Source organism: Notolepis coatsorum (assembly GCF_963971535.1).
Source record: "Notolepis coatsorum genome assembly, chromosome: 6".
Lineage (NCBI taxonomy): Eukaryota > Metazoa > Chordata > Actinopteri > Aulopiformes > Paralepididae > Notolepis > Notolepis coatsorum.
This window is the reverse complement of record NC_140170.1, coordinates 162,894,485-162,918,669: the sequence shown is the minus strand read 5'-3', so window position 1 is coordinate 162,918,669 and position 24,185 is coordinate 162,894,485. Positions and strand designations below refer to the sequence as shown.

Here is a 24,185-nt window from a genome sequence, read left to right as displayed (position 1 = left end):
AATACCCTGAAGACTCTAGCAGGAGCACTCATTCAAGGGTACTACGACTATGCTTGCACGTCATGGTACCAAAGCACCTCAAAGGCGCTAAAAACAAAATTACAAACATCTCAAAACAAACTGGTCAGACTACTGCTTGACCTTACTCCTAGAACCCACCTCACCCCTGCCCACTTTGACAACCTAGGATGGCTTAGAGTAGACGACAGAGTACAGCAACTTGCAATGGGCCTGGTCTACAAAATACACTACACGACCAAGGTACCCATGTACATGACAAAATACTTCCCAAAGGTCAGTGAATACCACGATCACAACACCAGAGGGAGCTCCACAAATCATGTTAAACCCAGATTCGGCTCAAACAAGGGACTAAACACGTTTCGCAATTATGCCACATCAATGTGGAACGCCCTACCCAAAGCTGTAAAGGAATGTGAATCACTACCCACTTTCAAAAACACTCTCAAAAAACACCTAAGGGAGACTGCAACTCGAAACTGGCCCCTGTAAATGTCCGAACACAACCCCCTCCAATGTACAGTAAATTACCAAGTATGGTCTTGTCAATAATCCAATGTACAGTGTTGTTTGTACAGTTGTACAGTGTCCCCCACCCACCCCTCCTACCCAACCCCCCCCCCCCCCCCCCACTCCTACCCAACCCCCCCACCCCCCCCCCCACCCACCCAACCACCTCCAATGTACAGTCCCCCCCCACCCCCACCTACCCAATCCAATGTACAGTTTCTACGTCTAATGTATATACTCTTTTCTTTCTGGACTCTTTTTGTATCACAAACAGTACTGTAATTGCAAATCTGGTATGTCATAAATGTATAGATGTAGCAGTACTGTCTATCTGTATGTCATGTATGTCACATATGTTACGATGAATTGAAAATGGGGGACCCTGATGTAAACAAGACGAAAGTCTTTCTCTGGTCTGCATCCCCTTAACAATTGTATGTATTGAGCTGTACTGTACTGTCTGTACCCATTCTGCAATCTGTTAATAAAGTTTTCAATCAATCAATCAATTGTCAGCAGGAGCCACTGTCATAGATCAGTGCCCATGTCCAATGTTCAATGTTCATAAACCCCCATGAGTGGGAATTTAATTCTTGGCCATGAATATTGATTTTTTATTTGTCTGATTTAATGGATGGTACGCCAGCCAACGATTACATTATCGTTATCATAATGGGAATATTTGACACAATTGGGTTTTATCATTATTATTGAGTTAATACTGTCTGTCAGTGAATAATTGAATGTCAAATTAATAAACATTCATCTGTGGCTGGGTGAATATGATTGTTCTTAGTTTCCCATGGATCAAGGCTTTGAAAATATGAAATAATGGCTAAATGGAAAATTCTGTCCACCGCCAGTCTACTCTTCTGTGCACACTTGACACCACGCAGGCATAGCTGAGAGCATTTGTTTTGTAACGATGTATTTTGTAACAATAATTGCTATAATATATTGCTGATGATAATTGATAATCGTTACAATGATTTACCCTACGAAGACATTCATCCTATTCGCCACGGGAGGGCAGTACGCATTAAGTAAGCACCCTGCTCGTCGCGTGTGGTGACGCTCTTTTCGCTGTGCTCGTTGATTGGCAGTTCGGCGGAAGCAACAACAGACCAGTGTTTCCCGTAGTCATCGCGTCGTTGGCTAGCTGAGGTTTAGCTGAAGAAAGAAATCGGTTGCCGTCGTCTACACACAAAACAAACGCATCTTTATTTTTAGCTGTTATTTTGATTTTGTATTCGCCAAAATGCCGCTGGAGAACCTGGAAGAAGAGGGTCTGCCCAAGAACCCTGACCTCAGGATAGCACAGCTAAAGTTTCTGCTCACGATGGACGGTCACCGACAAGACGCCAAAGTGAAGACCGAGCTCATGGACGCGATAACATTGAACAGTGAGTTGTGTTCTTGTTAGTAAGATAATAACGTGGCTGTCGGTCCTAGGCAGTAGCTGTCTGTGTGTCAACACCTCAACAGTAACAAACACAGTATGGAAGCTAAGTAGCTAATCATGTCCGCTAGTAACGCTACAGGGATGACTTGGCTTCCGTTGACAGTTAAGTTAGCTAACAGCTACCGAAAGCTAACGTCAGATGTTCTCTTCGCTGTCGGCGTTGCACTCCTTTGTTGTTATCGTTTATGTTGACCAGGCTGCAAGTCAGTTTGTTTCAAAGACCAAAAACAGAATCGCTCATTTATAAAAGCGCTATAATAATAATAATAGTCTCGATCTGAGACTCGGACGGTAACGTTTTTTTATCCCAATTTTTATTAAATTAGAGAGACTAGGTCATATGAAGTGATAACTACGCCTAATGCAAAACGCATATTACATGTTACTCCTATAGTATAAGACGGTCCTAAAAAGATGAAATATGAGTAGACATGATGAACAACTCTCTCCCAAACCCACATAAACAATGAAGCAATACTGAGAGCACCCATGGGAATGCTCTTGACTACTGGTACATTTTCTGTTTCAGAATTGAGAACATTATTTATATGGGTCCACAAAATCAGTCTCTAAATTCATTGTCTATGGAGCAGCTCCAGACTTTATACCCGATTACATCACAAGTTTGGAGACTTACCCGGTACTTCTCTGCTTTCTGGCTTTGCGATTGAGAGAGCAGCTCACGTTCACAAATATTGATTGAACTGTAATGCCATGGAAATAACATATTCATTGGGATTATTAATTTAGGCGGTGTTCCCCTTTTTTAAATATAAAAACATCAGGTGAGCCAAATCAAAATCGTTGGCTTTGGAATACTGTCTGTCCAAATTTCAAGACACTTAACGTTATCTCCAAAGTCACTGTAGGGGCTGGGAAGTGGCATTATGGAACTAGGCTAACTGCATCACAGGAATAATTTAAATGTGTAGTGCACTGTTTCCATTTAACACATTACACCACCTTCTTGACTCGAGGCTTGTCATTTTGCCCAATGAGATGCATCACTGGCCCCTGTAAATATCCTAACCCAACCCCCTCCAATGTACAGTCATTTACCTAGTATGGTTTTGTCAATAGTCCAATGTACAATTTTGTTTTGTACAGTGTCTATCCCCCCCCCCCCCTCAATGTACAGTTTTGCTTGTTTATACAGTGTGCCCCCCCCCCCCAACCACCTCCAATGTAGATTACCCAGTATGGTTGTCAATACCCCAGTGTACCCAACCCCCCCCACCCAACCTCCTCCAATGTACAGTTTCTACGTCAAATGTATATACTCCCTTTTCCTGACTCCTTCTGTATCACAAACAGTACTGTATTTGCAAATCTGGTATGTCATAAATGTATAGATGTAGCAGTACTGACTATCTGTATGTCCTGATGAATTGAAAATGGGGGACCCTGATGTAAACAGGACGAAAGTCTTTCTCTGGTCTGCATCCCCTTAACAATTGTGTGTATTGAGCTGTACTGTATTGTACCCATTCTGCAATCTGTTAATAAAGTTTTCAATCAATCAATCAAACCCGGTCCTCTCTTTTGCAGACATGGCACCGTACTATGAGGTCCTGTGCAAGGAGCTGAAGTGGCAGGTGGACGGTGACCTGCTGAGCAAGTTCAAGAAGGCCAATGAGGAGGAGCTGAAGCGCCTGGACGACATCCTCGTAGACGCAGAGAAGAGCCTGGGAGAGAGCGAGATCCGGGACGCCATGATGGCCAAAGCAGAGTATCTCATCAGAATCGGGGATAAGGTGGGTCTTTTTTTCCAGGACACATGGCTGACATGATGAGGGGGAAAAAGACAGGAATCAAATGAGTATAGAATTTGCAGATCAAAAGCAATGCATAAAGTGCTGACATAAAATAAGTATAAAACGAGCATATAGACAGCAGCAAAATAGACATCGTCATCGTTTTCAGTTTTTCATATTAGGATCTAACATCTTAACACATTGACCGCCACAGCAGGGGGCGCTGATACCCCATTCATTGCCAAGTCTTTATTCAATGGATATAGTGTTAGACTGACATTTACGAGTGCTTAAAATATATCTTATATTATATCTATGGGTCTAATAACGACGTCGGGTCTCAGTGAGCTGCTTCTAGTCAACATTGCCGAGACAGATTGTTTTTTCATTCGTACATTTCCATTTTATACCGTTTTGAATAGAGTATGGTTTGGGTGTTTTTCAGTAATTCCAGGAAAAGGCGAGAAATGCATTTGACTGTAATCCAGTCATCACGTTGTAATTTTTCGGCTGATTATACCGTTGGTGGGGGTGGGGGGGGGGGGCGCCCCGCTACGACGGTCATTTCATGTATGGACGAGGAGACATAATAGTGATAATCTAGCGTTGATTTCAGGATGATCTGGATTGGATCAGGATTGACCTGAAATCAACGCTATCTATCTATACAAACTTATACAATACAAGGTGGTATATGTTAGCAGTGTGCTTGTGTGGTGTGTAAGTCACTAAGGTGCTTTTGTGTGTATGCTTGTGTGATGATTTATTTAATTACATTTTTTATTTGTTCCGTTCATGGCAATGCACAGCTCCACAAAAGCACAACACAAAAACAGCATAATTTCATAATAAAAAGCACCTCCCAATTTGTACATTCCATGAGCGAAAAGGAGCAGGGAGAAGAAAATCTTATTTAGCCTGCCCCCTTACTCAAAACATTAAATAAACAATATAAATAGATGGTCTGTCAATTCAAGCAATACTTACAATAACATGAGAGAATAAAAATGTCAGGGAAAGCTATTACCCCTCAACTTCATAGTCTAAATGTTCCTTCTTTATACATTCTCTGACTGCCCGGTAGTACAAACAAATAAAAAAATCAACCAAAAACATAATTAAAAAAATATATACAAATAAAAAAAAAACTGTTTTGGGTAGAGAACACACATGGAAGGCAGGGGTTGAGGTTGTCTGCTTTATTAAAAGGTGTAATATTTGCCTGTAGACACCGGTGAAGCGTTGAGGCCTTGTCAGGATATCTGTAACCCATCTTATTGTACAGAGTTAAAATAAAAAATGTATGATCTATTTTTATTGGTAACATATCAAATTACAACAAGTTGTGACATGAGCCATGAGGGTCAATATTCTGAATGTTCACAAATAGCAACAAGTTGTCCGTGAATGAACTATTCCATTTCCTTTTCTTTTTTCCCCCTTTGCTATTCCTTATAAATTTGACGTGTTATTAATTTGTTTAAAATAAAGCATCCACCCACCCGCCCAGACAAGAACAGTAAGTCTGTTTCTTTTCTGACATGTTACATTATAGCCTTGTTCTCGCTATTAGATTTGATCTGTACCAGCATGGGAGCTTCCTTTTACCTCACCTACTGTCTGTAGTGATGTACAGGACAGTGTTTCCCAGAGATTCTTAGGTACTTTGTGATTAGGGAATTTGTGATTTTTCTCCTTGTATCCGTTTGGGAAATCTATTTGGGGTGCACCTGCTTGATATTGTGGTGGGCCAACATATGGGGAACGCAGCAAGCTTCTACATGGCTAGTTTTCTCCTTACAGTAGACTGTTTCAATTGTGTTTTCAGTGGGTAGGTAACAACATTGTTTTCCAAGTAGAACATCTGGCAACATTCATACACAAACAGCTGACTGATGCAATGCTAAACCTCAGTCCTGAGTTTCAGTATATTGCCAACTGTTTTGGAACCTTACTGTGCTGGGGCAGATTGCTCACTTCTAACCAAAATAAACTTAATATCCCAAAGCAAAGTCTTTTCCCCAAAGATATACAAACTAGGGCAATTTGTGGCTTGCAACAGTCTCATGACATAACTGGACACTTGTCTGTAGCACCCATTTCATTCACAGTTTTGCCTAATCAGATGTTTCCAAGGACCAGCATATTAAGTTGCACATACGTGTTGTGTTTTGTATTGTGTAAACAGTCCATTGTAGTCTGCAAGAAGGCTGATGATCGGAGCAGCTTGGATGTTAACTATGTTCCGTCTTATTTGGTCACATGTCAACAAGGGAGATGTAATTACACGGAGGAGACACGGATCACCACATACACGGTGCAGCCGTTCCAATGCCGCTTGTATGTATTAACATGTGTGCCTTACCGCGTGCCGCCACAGGAGGGAGCCCTGACAGCCTTCAGGAAGACGTATGACAAAACAGTGGCTCTGGGTCACAGACTAGACATCGTCTTCTACCTGCTGAGGATTGGCCTCTTCTACATGGACAGTGATCTCATCACACGCAACTCTGAGAAAGCCAAGAGGTGAGGGCTCCACACATCACCACATGTTGCTTTTACATCAGTTAATACTTTCTTCAGTAGCATATTCTTCAAGGTAGTCCAGCAGTTGGTTTTATACATTTGAGCTCTTAAAGCTACTACAAGGAGAACTTTCAACAATAATATATCATATCATATATCAGTCATTAGCTGTGATGCAGTAAACAAATTTGTAAAAAAGAAAAAAAAATCTCAGATCCCGTTTCCCTGTTGACTTCAACATTGTTATTTATTTAGAACATTTTATTGTTGTACCACACAAAATAAATCGCATGATCATGTATTGTGTTTTTAAATGTTTAAATATAAGCATTATCTGGCCATCCTCAGTCAATATTATCAAACTCCTCTGACCTCGTCTCGTCTTTCCAAAGAACCAAGAGACGAGACGGTAATATATATATGCTATAATGTGCTATGGTGTTTATTGCCATGCCTAAAATGTTTTTCTTGGCATACCGGCGCGTTCTAAGGTGTTTATTCTCCTACTCAGATTTGTGTATTAACATCAAGAGTCTGATAAGATAAGATATTCCTTTATTGATCCCCCTGGGGAATCAATAAAGCAAGATGGGAGAGGGGAGGTACAGGTATGGGCAGGGTAATAGTAGAAGACATAAATACAGGCAATAAAATTATAGTACAGTAGAAAATAAAAATAGGCAGTGTAAACAATATAATTAACTCTGAATATACGCATCTGAGCAAGTAGGCAGTGTGATCAAAGGTGCAGATGAGGGTCTGTGTGGCCTATCAGTTATATTATACATTACAATAAATATGGTTACAATAAACACAGTAGCGCCTGCATTTTGTTTGTCATTAAGCATTTAGTTTGCAGTCGATCTTTAACTTTTTAATATACCCTGAGTATTGTTACAATAATATTACCCAATTCTCAAAGGTAATGCATTCTATCCCTCTGTTATTCCTAAAGGTAATAGTCCATAACACTTAACCTGTTAAATGTTACTTCATGTTACTACAGATATACACACGGCAGCTGTCTAATCCATCATCTTCCGTTGGCGTCATGATTATACCCTTAAAGGCCCCATGAAATCAAAATAGATGTTTAAGTTCTTTGATCACATTATGTCTAATGCTGACCGTCACCTATACGCCAGTATCTGTATCAACAATGCCAACAAATTTTTGTAGGTATTCTTGAATGGTATTTTAGAGTTGGTAATTTCCTGGAAAATCATTAAAAGAAAAATGTTGAGTCATCCTGCACCAATGAAATGCTTTCTACAATGACATTTACAGCACATTGTATCTAAGCAAGCACTTTGGCTCGTTAACGAAACCAATGTTCAACGTTACCTTCCTAGCTAATGGGTCGTAACGCACATTCAGGGCTATTGGCTACTGTGAATGCCATTATTCGCAATAAGTCCTTCCCTAGCTTCCTGTTTTTACAGGAAATGTGTAAATATGCACAGTCTGAATAGCATTCTGCTAGCCATTTCATGGGGACTTCAAGTGGTCATCTCTGTTGTTCTCCTGTCCACAGCCTTATCGAGGAGGGTGGGGACTGGGACAGGAGGAACCGTCTGAAGGTCTACCAGGGACTGTACTGCGTGGCCATCAGGGACTTCAAGCAGGCAGCGGAGCTCTTCCTGGACACTGTCTCCACCTTCACCTCCTACGAACTCATGGACTACAAGACCTTCGTCACCTACACGGTCTACGTCTGCATGATCGCTCTGAAGAGGCCCGACCTTCGAGAAAAGGTCAGCGGGGGGGGGGCCTTGTTGCGTCTGTGTACCACTGGTGTGCCTGTAGCGATACTACTAGGCTAAAATACTTGGTCTCAGTGCAGTCCAATGATGCCTAGGACCTTGTACTAGTACAATGCTATTCCATGATGCTAAATTCAGTTAAAATTTCAACGGTTGTTAAACAGTTTTGCATACATGCATTTCGTTGGACAGTTATTGAGAGTAAATGAGGTTGAATATGGCCACCAGTGATGTTATCGGGCACATTGAATCTTTGTGTTGTGTTAATTACAGCACCATGAAATCATGTCGATGAAAACATAGCAATACCATGCGTTATAGGGACTGCTGCCTTATCATGTCATATTGAGCTGTAATATCAACGGTCACTATCGAGAAAGTACCGGTACTGCCATTCTGTACTGTATCGTACTTGTACCGGGTCAGCAACAAGTGGTATCGGTGCTCTTCTGTTCTGCCAACGTGACTCAATGTTTCATTAGCACTCCTTATTTATCTTTTTTGTGTTCCAGGTGATCAAAGGAGCCGAGATCCTGGAGGTGCTCCACGGTCTGCCCTCTACCCGCCAGTACCTGTTCTCCCTGTACGAGTGCCGCTACTCCGTCTTCTTCCAGTCTCTGGGTGAGCGAGCCTGTTCAGCGTGCAGATACTCCTCGCTCACTGGCCATACCAATTTAGAGTACCAACCCGATGCTCAACAGCATGGACTTGTTGGACCATGTTATTCTAAAAATGCTCCTCTGTGCCAAACATGAAGAGAAGAAGGGAGTCTCTTTGATTTCCCACATGTTGCACATGGCTCCTGGCATCAGATTTGTAGTATTGTGGCAAACACAGGCCTGCCGCGATAAGCAATAAATCGATTAATTGCCGCGATAATTAAAATTAATGCAATGATTTTGACGGGCGCGATTAATTGCTATTTGCGCGTTTGTTTTAATGAGGCGGAACCAGTGCCCCTTGTCAGTCACTGTCCGTGTTGGGAGGCGGGCTGCTGGCTTTACTACAGAGCAGAGAGCACAGCACAGGAGCTCCGTGGGGCAACACCACATAGCTTAACTACATTTCTCAATAGTGTTGCTCCTTTTAACCAAGTAGCGTTATTTGTAGTGTAACGTTAGCGTTTTAACGTTAGTAGCTAACGTTAAAACTAACTTAAAGTTAGTTGTTCACCAACAATCTCAACATTTGTTTTATCATTAGCTCATGTCGATCTACTAGTAGCATCAGCAAGCTAACGTTAGCTGGCCCCAGTCCACCAGCAGCATGTCGATCTACCAGCAGCATCAGCTGGCCCCAGCCCATTAGCAGCATGTCGAAGTAGTAGTAGCATCAGCAAGCTAACGTTAGCTGGCCCCAGTCCACCAGCAGCATGTCGGTCTACCAGCAGCATCAGCAAGCTAGGATAATCACAACAATACTTCCGGTCCGGTCGGTGGGCTTCAAAATAAAAGTCTAAAACACCGGAAAAGACGGAGCGGTGGGCTTCAAAATAAAAGTTTTGGGAAATAAATTTCTCAAAAAAAAATTCTCTAACCGGTCGCAATAATATCGCTTATCGCCATATTTTCGGGGGCAATTAATCGCCCAGCAAAATTTGTTATCGTGGCAGGCCTAGGCAAACATGAAGAAAATCGAGTGGCTTTGCTTTGATGTCTGACGTGTTGCACATGGCTCTTAGCATCAGATTTGATTCTACCCTGATATCGGCCCAATGTCTGATGCCGGTATTGGTGCATCCCTAATGTTTATGAAGGGATTCTACTTGGATTTCTGGAATGCTGTTACAGCACCCATAATGATCCTAACTCATTGACGTGGCTCTAGAGAGCAGTATGCAGTATTCCCTCAGGGAATGATCATGTAGAATAACAGTATTCCCTCAGGGAATGATCATGTAGAATCACAGTATTCCACCAGGGAATGATCATGTAGAATCACAGTATTCCCTCAGGGAATGATCATGTAGAATAACAGTATTCCCTCAGGGAATGATCATGTAGAATCACAGTATTCCCTCAGGGAATGATCATTTAGAATCACAGTATTCCCTCAGGGAATGATCATGTAGAATAACAGTATTCCCTCAGGGAATGATCATGTAGAATCACAGTATTCCACCAGGGAATGATCATGTAGAATCACAGTATTCCCCCAGGGAATGATCATGTAGAATAACAGTATTCCACCAGGGAATGATCATGTAGAATAACAGTATTCCCCCAGGGAATGATCATGTATAATAACAGTATTCCACCAGGGAATGATCATGTAGAATAACAGTATTCCCCCAGGGAATGATCATGTAGAATAACAGTATTCCCTCAGGGAATGATCATGTAGAATCACAGTATTCCCTCAGGGAATGATCATGTAGAATAACAGTATTCCCCAGGGAATGACCATGATCTTGTGTCCCTCTTCTCCTGAAGCCACGGTGGAGCAGGAGATGAAGAAGGACTGGCTGTTTGCGCCCCACTACCGCTACTACGTGAGGGAGATGAGGATCCAGGCCTACAGCCAGCTGCTGGAGTCCTACCGCTCGCTCACCTTGGGCTACATGGCCGAGGCCTTCGGCGTCAGCACAGAGTTCATCGACCAGTGAGTCCAAACACAACCAACCTAAATAAAATGTCACCCAAAAGCATTTTTATTCTGGTTTTGCGTCTTGTAATTTCATGGAGTGAAGATGCTCTCAGGGCTATCCATTGGCGGTAGTGGATTCCAGCATTCACTAGATGCTCTTATACAGAGCGACTCGCAAGTATGACAATAGATTGAACTCAAGTTCTCGTATCACCAACATAGCAAGTAGCCAAACAGAATAGTACAGAGGGCAATCATGCCTTGTTTACTTGATTGTACTTATTCATTGTAGGCAACTCTTATTTAAAGCTTTATTAATTAAGATGAATTAAACTCTGAATTAAAACTGTTGAACTCCTGTTTGTGTTGTTAAAATTGTATGTATGTGCTTGAAGGATTTGGATGTAAAGGGAAAAAATACACTGATAACATTAACCTGCAATCCACTAATTCTCTTTCTCTCGCTATAGGGAACTCTCCAGATTCATAGCCGCTGGACGTCTCCATTGCAAAATTGACAAAGTAAATGAGATAGTGGAAACCAACAGGTAATGTTCTATTTTTACATCAACAACCATTAACACTTTGGCTGCCATGGGTTAAATTCATTATCAACCGTAGGTTGCCGGCTCTATTTGTCTATAGAGAAAGTCCCCTTCTTTGCAGGGCTATAACTTTTTAAATTCTATTGCTACATTGCCATTATTAGGGCCCATTCAATTGTTCATTGTGTAGCAACGTTAAACTTTTTCATTCACATATTCATAGTAAAGTATGGTCTAATGTATAAGTATGTTTTCATCTCTTTCTCCAGAACGTGATCTATAGCCCCAAATACATTATATTGATGATGCAATACAGTTTTATGGCAATCAGCGCGATATAAAAAATTCCAACTAGACGTACTTCTAGAAGTTACTACACGTCATCTGATGTTGACCGGATGGGCTAGGGGCCGTTTATAATTCCGTGGGCAGCGTTATACCAATCATCTAATGTGGGTCAAATGTTGATAATAGCAGTTAGTATCGAAGACGGTAACTTTACACGCTAAAACTCACCCCAGTCTCTGTTATTGGCAATCGATCGCTATGTAGTGTGACGAGCCAGAGTCCCGGGACATGTACCGAGTGCCCGGAAGTAATACGGCCGTCCAGCACAACCTCTACGGCACTTCCTGTTAAGCGATTGCACCGATCGGCCACCAGATGGCGCTCCTGAACCGCCAGAGAGCTCAGTGGGTCCTCCTGGTGGATCTCAGGCCAGCGCAGGGGACATATGAATCCGATCCCAGATTTTTGAAATATTGATATTAAAGACGCTGTAAAGCGTCTTCGGCAACTTGAGCATGGCCGGGAATGACGTGTTTAAGCGTTTCCCGGCACCCAAAGTGTTAAAGAAACATGCCGACATTATGTCTCCAGAGTAAACAACCATTAAAGAAAAAGGCTCACATTATGTCTCGAGTCAGACAAGAATGGATACCGGTTTCCTCTGTGCGTTCAGTAGAAAGCTATCCGGCTGCAAGCTAGCCTAGCTCGGTACAAACGAATGGAAGCGGATACGGACCATTATCCTAGCTTAAAACTCTGGGAGTTTTTTTTGGCCCAACAGCATTCATTTCTTTTTGGCCCAACAGCATTAATTTCTGCTGAGAGGAAATTGGCATCTATCCTCTTTAGGGATGTCCGATATTATCGGCCTACAGATATTATCGGGCGATAGCGGCATAATTTTTTTTTTTTACATTTCTATAACCTTTATTTACCCAGGCAAGTAAGAACAAATTCTGATTTGATTTATTGTCAAAAGTATGCATAATGTTGTGTTAATTCCACAACAAGAGATATGTAATGTTAATTACCTGAAATTATTCCATTTTTGGGGGGGGGGGGGGGGGGGGAACCCTGCATATATCGGTATCTGAAATTAAGAGTTGGACAATATCGGTATAGGTAAAAAAAAGCCAACATCGAGCATCCCTAATCCTCTTGTCTGACTCTGGAGAAGAACATTTTCCGTACATAGCGCTCTACTCTTCTGGCCAGCTCAGTCTATGGGAGCAGAGTTTATTAAAGGCCTCTTCTTCTGTTCCCCAGACCTGATAGTAAGAACTGGCAGTACCAGGAGACCATAAAGAAGGGTGACCTGCTGCTCAACAGAGTCCAGAAGCTGTCGCGAGTTATCAACATGTAACATGGGAAGCAATTCCACTTCTGCTGCCATCGTGAGGAAAGGATACCTTGTTTTTGTTATCACACCAGTATCGGAACCAACCGTCTGTCTGAGAGAAAAAAAAGTGACCCTTATATTGTGTATATAATAAACATGTTTTCGGTGACCTGGAGTCAGTTTTGCTTTCATGCAGACCAATTAAAAATAATAAATTCAGAAAAGAGCCAGAGACGTTATTTCGTATAAATAGCAGTATAAATTATTTTTTTTTATTTACAGAAACTTGTTACAAAACAAATAGACTATACAATCTTTTTTTCTTTAAATATTAAGTAAATCTAACCTTATGTTTTTTGTTCATGAATTACATAGCAGCCAATACATAAAAGTCCAGCTGATCAAAATGATTTTGATAATGTATAAAAAAAAATCTATACACGCTTTTACATCATATGAATGGTGGATATTTCTTTCCTCTCACATAAGCAAGCTGTGTCCTCACTTTCACATTCTAAGTCTATGGTGCTTAATATAACAAAAATTCTTTGCAATATTTCCATCTGCAGGAAACAGACAAAGTTGTCAGTGGAGTTTGATGGTAAACAAAACACTTGATTGAACATGTTCTGAACAAATCCTAGCAAACCACATACCCAGGGTTACAGAAATCCTTTTGACGTTTTTAGCTGGGAAAACTTGATTCCCCACGTAAGTGTTTCATACCGAGGCGCAGACAGGCTCTCTGGTTTCACCACATTTAGGGTTTCATAGGCAGATTTTTAAAAGCAAGCTCCTTAAAATACTTAGAACATTCAAGTAAGGTAAAAAATTAAATAAAACTGTCCTCCAACAGTCAGGGTGAAACTAATTCAGGCACTTTCTCATTTCATTATTTCTTTTAAAAGCTGCAAACTAAGAATTTCCTCAAAAGCTATGATTCAATTTACGTTTGGCAACAATGATGCAAACTGTTCCAAGTGTTCCTCTTCGATGGTGATTGCGTAAGTCCCTTCAGCCTTAAAAGAAAAGTGTTTCAATCATGAAATGCATTTTAAGGTCTTCCATCTACAAAGTATGATTTCTTTTTTTTCTTTTTTTTTTAAGAGTCCATTGAAACTGCTTAGACAACGGGCACAGCTTCAAGCCTGCAGGACAATATCGGATCACAGGCCATTTGGGTCACGTAAGATAGCTAATCATTTTTGTGGAGTTGATTTATAGGCAACGTAAAAAGTATTGTAAAAAGCACATGTGAGAGAGACCTTGAAAAGTGAATAAAGGTTTCCTCTGTCATACAGACTCATGCTACAGTGGCAACACTTCCTTTGTTTTAGTTTGTTTTGTTTTTTTAAATGTATTTATTTTATGATCCCCGTACATGATTCATGAGATGCTTCAACCTCCTATTTATAGGCGTATTGCATTATATAGACTTGGCAGTGAACCACTTCAAATAATCAAGTTCTTAAACTTGTCATGTCTACTAAATAAATAAGGATTTTTCAATTGTACCAAAAATCCATGTGTACGAAAAGGCCTGTGCAAAAATACATATTTCAATATGTACAATTCGTTAACAAAATATGTATTCTGAAATAGGGTTACTTCAATACTTGTTCGATACATAGGCTACGAGAAAGAAAAAAAGCTAAAATAAGATACAAAAAAAAGTCCCCACACTATCATGACATCAGTGGAGGTTCAGCGAATCAACAGGTGTTAGTGAAGGTATCAACGTCCCCTGTGAAGCCATCTCCATGAATCTCACACCAAATAAAGAAACTAACCAACAAAACCCTAGCAAGCTAGCAAACATCTCAAAAGAGACAGGGAAGTAAGAAACTAACCAACACCAAAACCCTAGCAAGCTAGCAAAACATCTCAATGAGACAGGGAAGTATTGCCAGATTAAGACTCCCATTTTGACAAAGGAATACAAATATGTCTGGCTATCCATCCTGTTGGGACAAATCTTCTCTTACATCACACCAGCATAATGGTGATCCATGGCAACCCTTAGCAGCCAGAGCTGCAGTAGTGGTTACAAATGGGACAGTCTTGCCCACAGAAGACAGGTGTGATGCATACATTTGTTCAGGCAGAGTCGTACCAATACCCGACTCCCTCTGCAGAGCCAAAGATATTTCATTCCAGAAAGCGCTACTCGGTAACACGTGTGGATATTAGAAGCAAATTTGGATAATAATCAGTGTTGGGGGGGGGGGGGGGGGGAGTAGTTAACTACACAGACCAGTTAAATGAATAGCTTAACAAAATTTCTCAGTAGTTGGGTGGTAGTTTAACTACATTAAAATCTCTAGCTTCTTCAGTAGTTACTACATATTGCCATAGAAACGTGGTGCCACCTCAACCACTGCTCCCTGGTACACACCATTGGGCATGCCTAAGTGCCTGCCTTAGTCCCTAAATCAAACGCCAATCACACTTTACTCTGTCAGTTCAATTACACCTCTGTGTACCACTAGGAGATTCCAGACTCAGATTGTTTTTGGCAATGTAGTTTGGATGTAGTTGAACTACTTTTTGAAAGTAGTTTTAGTTTTGACATTTTTTAAAGATGTAGTTAAACTACTTTTTATTGTGAAGTAGCTAGTAGTTTGGTAAACTACCGTTTTAAAGCAACGTTTCCCCAACACTGAATAATATTGTTTGCACCAATCCAGTTCTAATATCCACACAGAGGCATTTGAGGTCTACACACTACTACAATTTTGTGGGCAAGACTGCCCACCCTTCAGGTTAAAACGAAGACTTGGGAAGCTAATTGCGGCCTTTGGCTAGCTTTTTGGGCATAAGCACTGCCTGTGCGGCAAGTACGTAGTTATTTAGTGCTGTTCACAGTTGGGGGTAGGTCTATTGTGGCTGTCCTTTTACACAATGAAAAGATTCAGGAAATAAACTTGTCCTCAAGACAAACTATCCCTCTTTGACAAAAGATTCAATCAAATGGGCACATCAGGTGTGTCCTTCACATTTTCATGCACAATTGACTGTTTGCCACCATCTACAAAGACTTTCTAGTTCAGTGTAAAAAGCTTCTTAAGAAAACATAAAAAGGTAACACTTGCATAATTATTTTGGGTCACAAAGAATTGACTAGATCCGTCCCTAGCGACTGGTCTCTGGCTACTGTGTGTAACCTGAGGTTACTAGAACTGTCAGTAAAAAGGAGTTGAAACGAATGGAAAAAGGTGAGACAACAAGATGATTGTTTGTTGTTTGAAGTGTTGCAACCGACGGGTTTCCTGCTCCTCCTGCCCCCCCCCCCCCCCTCCTTCCAAGGCTTCTGAGATCAGGCGTTGGGGGTGTTAAGTCATAATTTCCAGTAGTCCAGCAGAATCTGAAGTGACAAACAGTCGCACACAAACATACACCATTCACGCGCACACACACGGAAGAGATCAGGCTCGTTGGCTCCCTGGCGGCTCCGCGGCTCGGCCGGACCGTTGCGGTGGTACTTTGGGCCCGCGCTTTTCGCCAGAGCCTCTTTCGAACTTTCGCCCGCAAGTCATCGGGCAACATGGCTGTTCCTCCTCCTTCCATCCATCCATTCATGCAGGAAGACCTCTCAGTACACGCGGGACGTCGAGGCGTCGTCGCTACCGTACTCCCACCAGGCCGCCTGGTGGTGCACTTATATGCCTGGCGTTTCCCCCACATCGCGCCCCAACCCCCTCCCCACATGGCTTTGGGAGAAACACTTTAATGACCATGACAATGCTTTGACGTCACTGGGCAGTCCAGATCATCTCCACCCTGAGGATCGTGGGAAGCTGAGAGTAGAAGGCCTCGTGCAGTCCGGGTCAGCTTGCAGGCTGCCCGCTCCTATTTGCCGTCCGTCCACTGCTTCCGTGAACAGAATCCGGATGCCGTTGTCAGGGACGAGCCTTTGGCTGGTGGGAGGAGGGGGAGAGGGAATCGATGTCAAAATGGGTGGTAAAGTCACGTCAATACAGTGCTGTCATCGTTAGGCTGTCAACACAAAACGATAATGCCCATTAACGCAGCCATTCCCTGTTTCCGCTCACTGTCGATTTACTATTAGGAATTAACTTCAGTGTTATATAAAGAGATTTCCACCAAGTAACAGGGAATGACTGGAGCACTAAAAATAGGGACCCATTCCATGGAGCTGCCAAGATACACAGCTTGCATCAAAAGGTGTTCATTTGCTAATAGGCCTAGCAGCTTTGAGCCTCAAAAGACTGAAGATGTAATTACACACTACACACACTAACTAATGATACATTCTCTGTTAGGCCTCGACATATACAGTATTATCGATGCACCAATATAATTGGCCCATACTGAATTGTCGAGATATATTGTTTTACGAATATAGATGATTCCGAATCAGTTTAAGGACATTCGCTGGCTCCCTGTTGAGTTTAAGGGTGGTACAGTTAAAACTCCGTTTTTAAGATGTCCATGGCTTTTGTCCCAAATTACTTTTCAGGCTATTTCAACTTGAGTCGCATGCCATAATACAAGAGCTAGTGTGGCCAATTTTAGACGGCAACATTTTAGAACTACGATAGGCAAAAGTACATTTCTCAATACAGGTGCAGAAGAGTGAAACAAACTGCCTAATATAAAATGTAATTAAAACTATCCCTACACCGGGTTCTCATATAAAAAAGGTCTGAGGTCTGGGTCTCATATCAAGAAGGCATGGGTCTCATATCAAGAAGGTCCGAGGTCTGGGTCTCATATCAAGAAGGCCTGGGTCTCATATCAAGAAGGTCCGAGGTCTGGGTCTCATATCAAGAAGGCCTGGGTCTCAAATCAAGAAGGCCTGGGTCTCATATCAAGAAGGTCCGAGGTCTGGGTCTCATATCAAAAAGGTCTGAGGTCTGGGTCTCTCATCAACAAGACCCGAGGTCTCAAATCAAGAAGGTCTGGGTCTCATCAAAAAGGTCTGGGTCTCATATCAAGAAGGCCTGGGTCTACTATCAAGAAGGTCAAGTTTCAAGACCAGTCCCAAGTTCACAGCAAAGTACAAGACAAGTAGAAAGTGACTTGAGTCGAAACTGTGAATTTGGACACATTCAAATACTTTCCTCCTCACACATTAAACTGAATACATTACAATGAAGCTAAGAGTAATAAGAAAAACAAGCACATCATTCTTGATGAGCTGTGACCATCATTGTGCAGGTGCTCTCAAAGTAGCACTGAGGTTAATATAACTGTAAAGAGCATCTCTACAGCTGACAAATTAGTTATGAAAGGGGGCATGGCTAAAGCATAGGGGGCAGGGCTATCCTACACCAACGAAAAACTACTCGACGGAGTCTGAAAGCCAAGCAGTTAATGAGTTATGAAAGGGGGCGTGGCTAAATTGGGCATAATTTATGTTGCCACTCCTACTAAACAAACACAAGGAGTGTGTGGCTGAGCATCTACTTCTGGTGGTTACTCCGTTAGCTGGTGGGAGAGAGAGTGGAAAGCTGATTGGGAGAGATGATTCAGGTATTGATTAATTCAAATCGCCATTGTAAATCGAGTAGCGCCAAGTGTCATTCATTATGGCGTCTGGCTCTACCAAATTGGCACCCTCTGTTCTGCTGCCAATGTTTCTTAGCAGAGATCATTTTGGTTGGCTACATACAGAGAATGCATCAGTTGTGCCTCAATCTGGTAAGTGAGTTTAGTGTTCCTTTGCTGTGGAATTTCAGTTTAAATGCAGCCCTAAGTTACCTTGCGTCGTCTTCATTAGCCCCCTGGCTGGGGCTAGCCATGGCCAGGTTTGGTATGGTATGGTTGGGTTTGCCTCTCCATTTGCGTTTCTTGTAAACTCCGGTTGCTAGGCAACCATTAAAAATTCACACCAACAACCACGATGACACAACAGTCCCAGCCAGCTTTGGCCAGGTTGTGTCTGTCTTAGCCAGGTCCAGCCAGCTTTGGCCAGGTTGTGAAATGTGTCTGTCTTAGCCAGGTCCAGCCAGCTTTGGCCAGGTTGTGAAATGTGTCTGTCTTAGCCAGGTCCAGCCAGCTTTGGCCAGGTTGTGAAATGTGTCTGTCTTAGCCAGGTCCAGCCAGCTTTGGCCAGGTTCTAAAGACAATGGAGACACTCAGTGTGTGCCAGACAGGCCACAGCACGGATAAACCCTGGCTAGTGGAGACAAGGCATTTATCTGTAGTCATCTGTGATTTCAGCAAAGAGACACAACCTGGCTTTGCTCAGTTGACAATGAATTGGAAAACGATTTTGTGAACTTGGAACATCCACATGAGAATGGTTTTATTCTATTAACCATTATGAACCACAAAATGTAGCCTCATCTCTTTACCATTATGAACCACAAAATGTTCCCCTTAACCATTATGAACCACAAAATGTAGCCTCATCTCTTTACCATTATGAACCACAAAATGTTCCCCCATCTCTATATCCCTATCGTGCTTCCCACAAGTTTGATCAGTATCCAGTTAGTCTTGCATTCACTTTAATTGGCGCAGCTCCAAAAGTTGACATCATTGTAAAGTATAGCTTTTTTTCTAGCGTTGGAGACTCCAAGATCACAGGAATAATATATTTGAATTGTGTTTCAGAATGGATTTTTAAGTAAAAACATTTTTGCCTAATAACAAATAGTACCTTGATAATAACTAAATAATAAACTTAACAAAAATGGCTTCTTGAGAGTAATATGTGTGACATTTATCTTTCATGATGCAGCCATAAAAGACATGTTCATCACCAGCTGTACAAGATATTGTAATCTTTTCTCAAATCGATAAAATAAATAATCCTAATAATATATTAATAATCCTATAATATATTAATAATCATATAAGTGGTTGGGCCTTGGGCTCAATGTGTGACAAATTCTATGACACATAATCAACAAGAGCATTTTGATACCTAGCCGCCAAACCCACCTGATGTAAGTGGGAGTTGTTGGGCAGCCCTGGCGTCCCTGGGACGCTGCGCCCGTGCTTGCCATGGATGTTGTTGATGGTGGGCGACTTGGCCACCTTAGGCCTGCCCGGCCCCGGTCCTCCTCCGCCCAGCCCCCCTGCTCCGCCCCCGCTGTTGATTCCGCTGGCCGCGGGGGAGCTTTTGCGTTTCTTGCCCTCCAGGCGTCCGTCCGAGGCGTGGTGGGCGAAGCCGGCGTGGTGGTTGGACGAGGCCTGGTGGTGGATGAAAGGCCCCAGGGAAAGAGTGGAGTCGCTGCTGTTCATCACCACGCTCATGCGCTTGATGGACTCCGCCGGGCTGCCCGAGGGAGGGCCTCGCGTCGGGGGCCCAGAGGAGCCGCCGGCCGCCCCCCCTGAGGGCTCGGCCTTCAGGCTGAGGGAGTTGGTCCGCACAGTCGGGCCGCAGTTCAAGCCCATGCTGTGGACCCCGCTGTGGGTGGAGGACGAAGAGGGGGGGAGTGAGCCGTGGTGGTAGGCGCTACCTGAGCTGCTGACGTTTGCACAGTTTTTCTTGAAGGAGGAAGAGGAGTAGTTGGCATTAGAAGAGGAGGACTCGGAGGAGGCATGGGAAGAGGAAAGGAGTGAGCTGTTCTTTCTCTTTTTCCCCGAGCTGATGCTAGTGCTGCTACTGGTGTTGTTGGCCCCACCACTGCCCCCGCTGGTGGAGTTGGGGGTGACAGGCGCGGAGGACCCAGATGAACTCTCCCTGGGCCTGAAGGAGGACGACTTGGTAGTGCTGCTGGACGAACGGGACTTGAGCGCCCGGCCTGAGGCTAGGGAGGGAGCCGAGGATGAGGAAGAGGAGGAGTGGGCTGAAGGCATCTGCGGCGACGAAGACACTAGTCGGGCCTGCGCGGTGCCGTAGGCCGGGTGCTCGGCCCCGGCCTGGGGGGAGGCGCGGGCGTTTAAGGTGGTCCCGTAGGAGAGCGCAGACTTGCCCTCGTAGGATTGGCTGTAAGGGGGCTGGGGCAGAGTGGCAGGGGGGCTCAGGAAGCCCGAGGAAGGGGTGCTACCGTGGGAGTTTGTGCTTGTCCTGTGGGCTGCTGCAGTGGAGGAGGAGGAGTTCTCCAAGGCCAAAGGGATTTTCCTAAAACAGCAAGGAGCAGAATCATTTGATTGTCAGAAAATCCAAAAGGGTTACCAAAAACACATACCTAACCTTGTGTCTGTCAGGATCTAGGGGTAACAGTACTGTATATTTGAATACCGTTTATGTCACAAATGTATCAGTACTAAATACCTATATGTCCCTATGCCATAAATGTCATGTATGTTGTGTATGTCATAAATGTCTATATGAATTGAAAATGGTGGACCCTGATGGAAACAAGACTAACGTCTTTCTCAGGTCTGCATCCCCTTAACAATTGTATGTATTGAGCCGTACTGTATTGTACCCATTCTGCAATCTGTTAAATAAAGTTCTCATTCATTCATTCATTCCCTTGTAGGTACACTATAATCTACACCTTTGATCTGTATACCGTCTGGCCAGTGTGACGTTGATCTGTATCCCTTCTGGCCAGTGTGACTTTGATCTGTATCCTGTATCTGAATCCACTCATCACGTTGTCATTTTTCGCCTGATTATCGAATCTTCCTGAAATCAACGCTAGATTATCATTATTATGTCTCCTCGTGCATACATGAAATGGGCCCTTCTGGGCCAACGCTTTATCCAATGGAGAATAGGACTTATTAGCGAGAGCTTAAAGGGGAACTATTTTACTATTTCTTTCACTATTTGGGCACTTTTACACAATTCCTGTGAGTCTATGGAACACCTCTGTAATATATATATTTTTTTTATTCATTGTTTTGTATTTCTAATAAAGTCCTCAAAAACAGCATTTTTCTACCTCAAGATCTCGAGCTGTTTTGCAGCCGCAGCTGCAGGTTCCACCTAAACCACTGTGCAGCGTGAATGCCTCTTGAACATTAACATGCAGCAGCGACTATGTGACATCACATATAGGCACATTTTCAAACGACTCAGTTCAGTGAGGGTGAATATTGTGAGAGGAGAATTGGAAGAATGCGCCAATATGAGAATTTTGAGACATAGATCATATTAATATAAGTTCACATAGCTAGGAAACAATGCTAAACACTCAAAAAGGCCATTTATAAGATAGTTCCCCTTTAAAACATATAACAAAATCAACTCTGCCTCTCTTTGTTAACTACAACAAGCAATGCCATTTGTTATTTAAGATGAGGTCGGACTCAGCACTGACAGATTTGTGTTCATTGTGCTGCTTTTATAAAGCCTCAAATGACGGCTTACAATATTTCATGAAAGCAAAGTGTTTCGTTTGTCTAAGATTTAAAAAGGTTTAAACTTGACAGCACTGACAATTCTCTATAGTATTTTTTATAGTGTCCCGACCAATATAAAAACATGTCTTAATAAAAAATAAAAAATGAAGTTGAATTCTGCCTTTGTCTCTATTAACTACATATAAGTATTTATATAATCATTTGCTTTATAATAATTATAATAATTTAGGACCTGCTCCGAGGTCATCATTTGGCACACATGCGAACCATGCATACAATGCGTATCTGCGATTAACCCATCCCGTCGTCCTTCCCCCCCAAGGGCAGCCGGGAGCAGACAGGCGCCACGTGAGCCGCGCCAGGGGACCAATCCAAGTGCTCCTGTCCGTCTTCGTCAAGGACGCCACAGCGTTAGCGATCTTGTTGTTGTGCATGTTTTTCTATTGGGTTTATCTTATCGGGGGGGGAAACCCTTGCGAGCACGGGGAGAACATGCAAACTCCACACAGAAAGGCCTGGGAGATACCCCACCTGGGTAACTGGCATCATGGAAACCTGGTCCCCAAGCGGGATTCGAACCCTGGACCTTCTTGCTGTGAGGCGACAGTGTTAACCACTACACCACCGTGCCGCTATAAAGATAGTAAGCCGTCATTATAGATGAAGGTTGCAACATAATTATGTAATGTAATGTTGTTGGCTGTGTAACGGAGAGCAAGCCACCCAGGCAGCGCAGCTCCCGACTCATTAATTTAATTAATTAATCTAATCCACTTTATTTATAGAGCACAATTAAAAACAACAAAGTTGACCAAATTGCTGTACAAGTCCAGCAACATAAAAAATATATATATAATATTATTTATTTATAATATTTTTTTTTTAATCTCGAAGCTTCGAATTAAAATCGAATCTCGGCCGCCAAGATTTGAATGCCAAAAGAAAATTCGAAGGTCAGCCCTACTGGCCAGTGTGACTTTGACCTGTATCCTGTCTGGCCAGTGTGACTTTGATCTGTATCCTGTCTGGCCAGTGTGACTTTGATCTGTATCCTGTCTGGCCAGTGTGACTTTGATCTGTATCCTGTCTGGCCAGTGTGACTTTGACCTGTATCCTGTCTGGCCAGTGTGACTTTGATCTGTATCCTGTCTGGCCAGTGTGACTTTGATCTGTATCCTGTCTGGCCAGTGTGACTTTGATCTGTATCCTGTCTGGCCAGTGTGACTTTGACCTGTATCCTGTCTGGCCAGTGTGACTTTGACCTGTATCCTGTCTGGCCAGTGTGACTTTGACCTGTATCCTGTCTGGCCAGTGTGACTTTGTAAAACAACACAGATGGAAGTGGACACGTACAAGCTAACATTTTGGTTCGACAGACTTACTTCCACATCTGAGAGTTGACGTGCTTGTCCATCATGGCGGTCAGCGCACATCGCATCCGGTCGCAACGCCGGTCAAACGAGTAGCAGCTTCTCCCAAACAGTCGGCTACCAAAAGTACAGTACTGGGAGACAAGAGTTGAGGGGTTAGAGAGAGAGCTTTCAAAAGCAAACATGTATTCTTTTTCGTTATGCCAATTCCCTTCCTGGTCGTTATGCACATTGCCCTACTGTCGGTCTGGGGAGGGTGTAGACCAGGGGTTCCCAATAGGAGGCCCTGTGAGGCATTTTAATTTTAACGTTACATACAAACGCCGATCGCATGACTTACGCAAGTAAAACAACTGCCTATTGTCTATTCGAAACTGAATCAAACCATAAACAAGGTGGCCTGTTGGGATGTTAGATCCTAATGGGAAAAACTGATTTTATATGTCTGCACTTTATGTGCTCATTTTATGCCTGTCTTTTTTCTGTTGTGAAGCACTTTGAGCTGCAGTTTCTGTATGAAATGTGCTATACAAACAGTGATGGGCAGTAGCTAGCTACAAGTAGCGACGCTACGTAGCTTAGCTACATTTCTCAGTAGCGTGATGGTAGCGTTGCTACTTTTGAACCAAGTAGCGTTCTCTGTAGTGCAGCTATTTTTCAAGTAGTGACGTAGCGTCAGCAAAACGCTACAGGCTGCGTCTATATTTATCACAGCCGAAGAGTGCGTCGCGTTTCTCTGATTGGCCATGACGCCCATGTGACCGCGGCAGCGCGAGAGAGCGGCAGTGCG

At 42.9% G+C, this 24,185-nt stretch overlaps 2 protein-coding genes across 2 annotated transcripts in view; one reads left to right on the top strand and one right to left on the bottom strand.

Annotated features, from left to right (window-relative positions):
• Positions 1-1,646: 1,646 nt before the first annotated feature.
• On the top strand, positions 1,647-12,963 carry psmd6 (proteasome 26S subunit, non-ATPase 6). Its single transcript, XM_084316876.1, has 8 exons — positions 1,647-1,934; positions 3,542-3,747; positions 6,128-6,273; positions 7,808-8,027; positions 8,549-8,657; positions 10,469-10,637; positions 11,093-11,170; positions 12,722-12,963. Exons 1-8 carry the CDS (start codon positions 1,790-1,792, stop codon positions 12,816-12,818), a joined length of 1,170 nt encoding a protein of 389 aa, XP_084173002.1. The 5' UTR covers positions 1,647-1,789; the 3' UTR covers positions 12,819-12,963.
• A 3,552-nt stretch (positions 12,964-16,515) lies between these two features.
• Positions 16,516-24,185, bottom strand: part of atxn7 (ataxin 7) — an 81,829-nt gene continuing 74,159 nt past the window's right edge. Inside the window, exons 10-12 of the mRNA XM_084316798.1 lie at positions 23,408-23,529; positions 19,707-20,832; positions 16,516-16,711 (exon numbers count right to left, since the gene is read on the bottom strand). Coding sequence (XP_084172924.1) covers positions 16,694-16,711; positions 19,707-20,832; positions 23,408-23,529 — 1,266 coding nt within the window. The 3' untranslated portion in view covers positions 16,516-16,693. The remainder of the gene's footprint in view (positions 16,712-19,706; positions 20,833-23,407; positions 23,530-24,185) is intronic.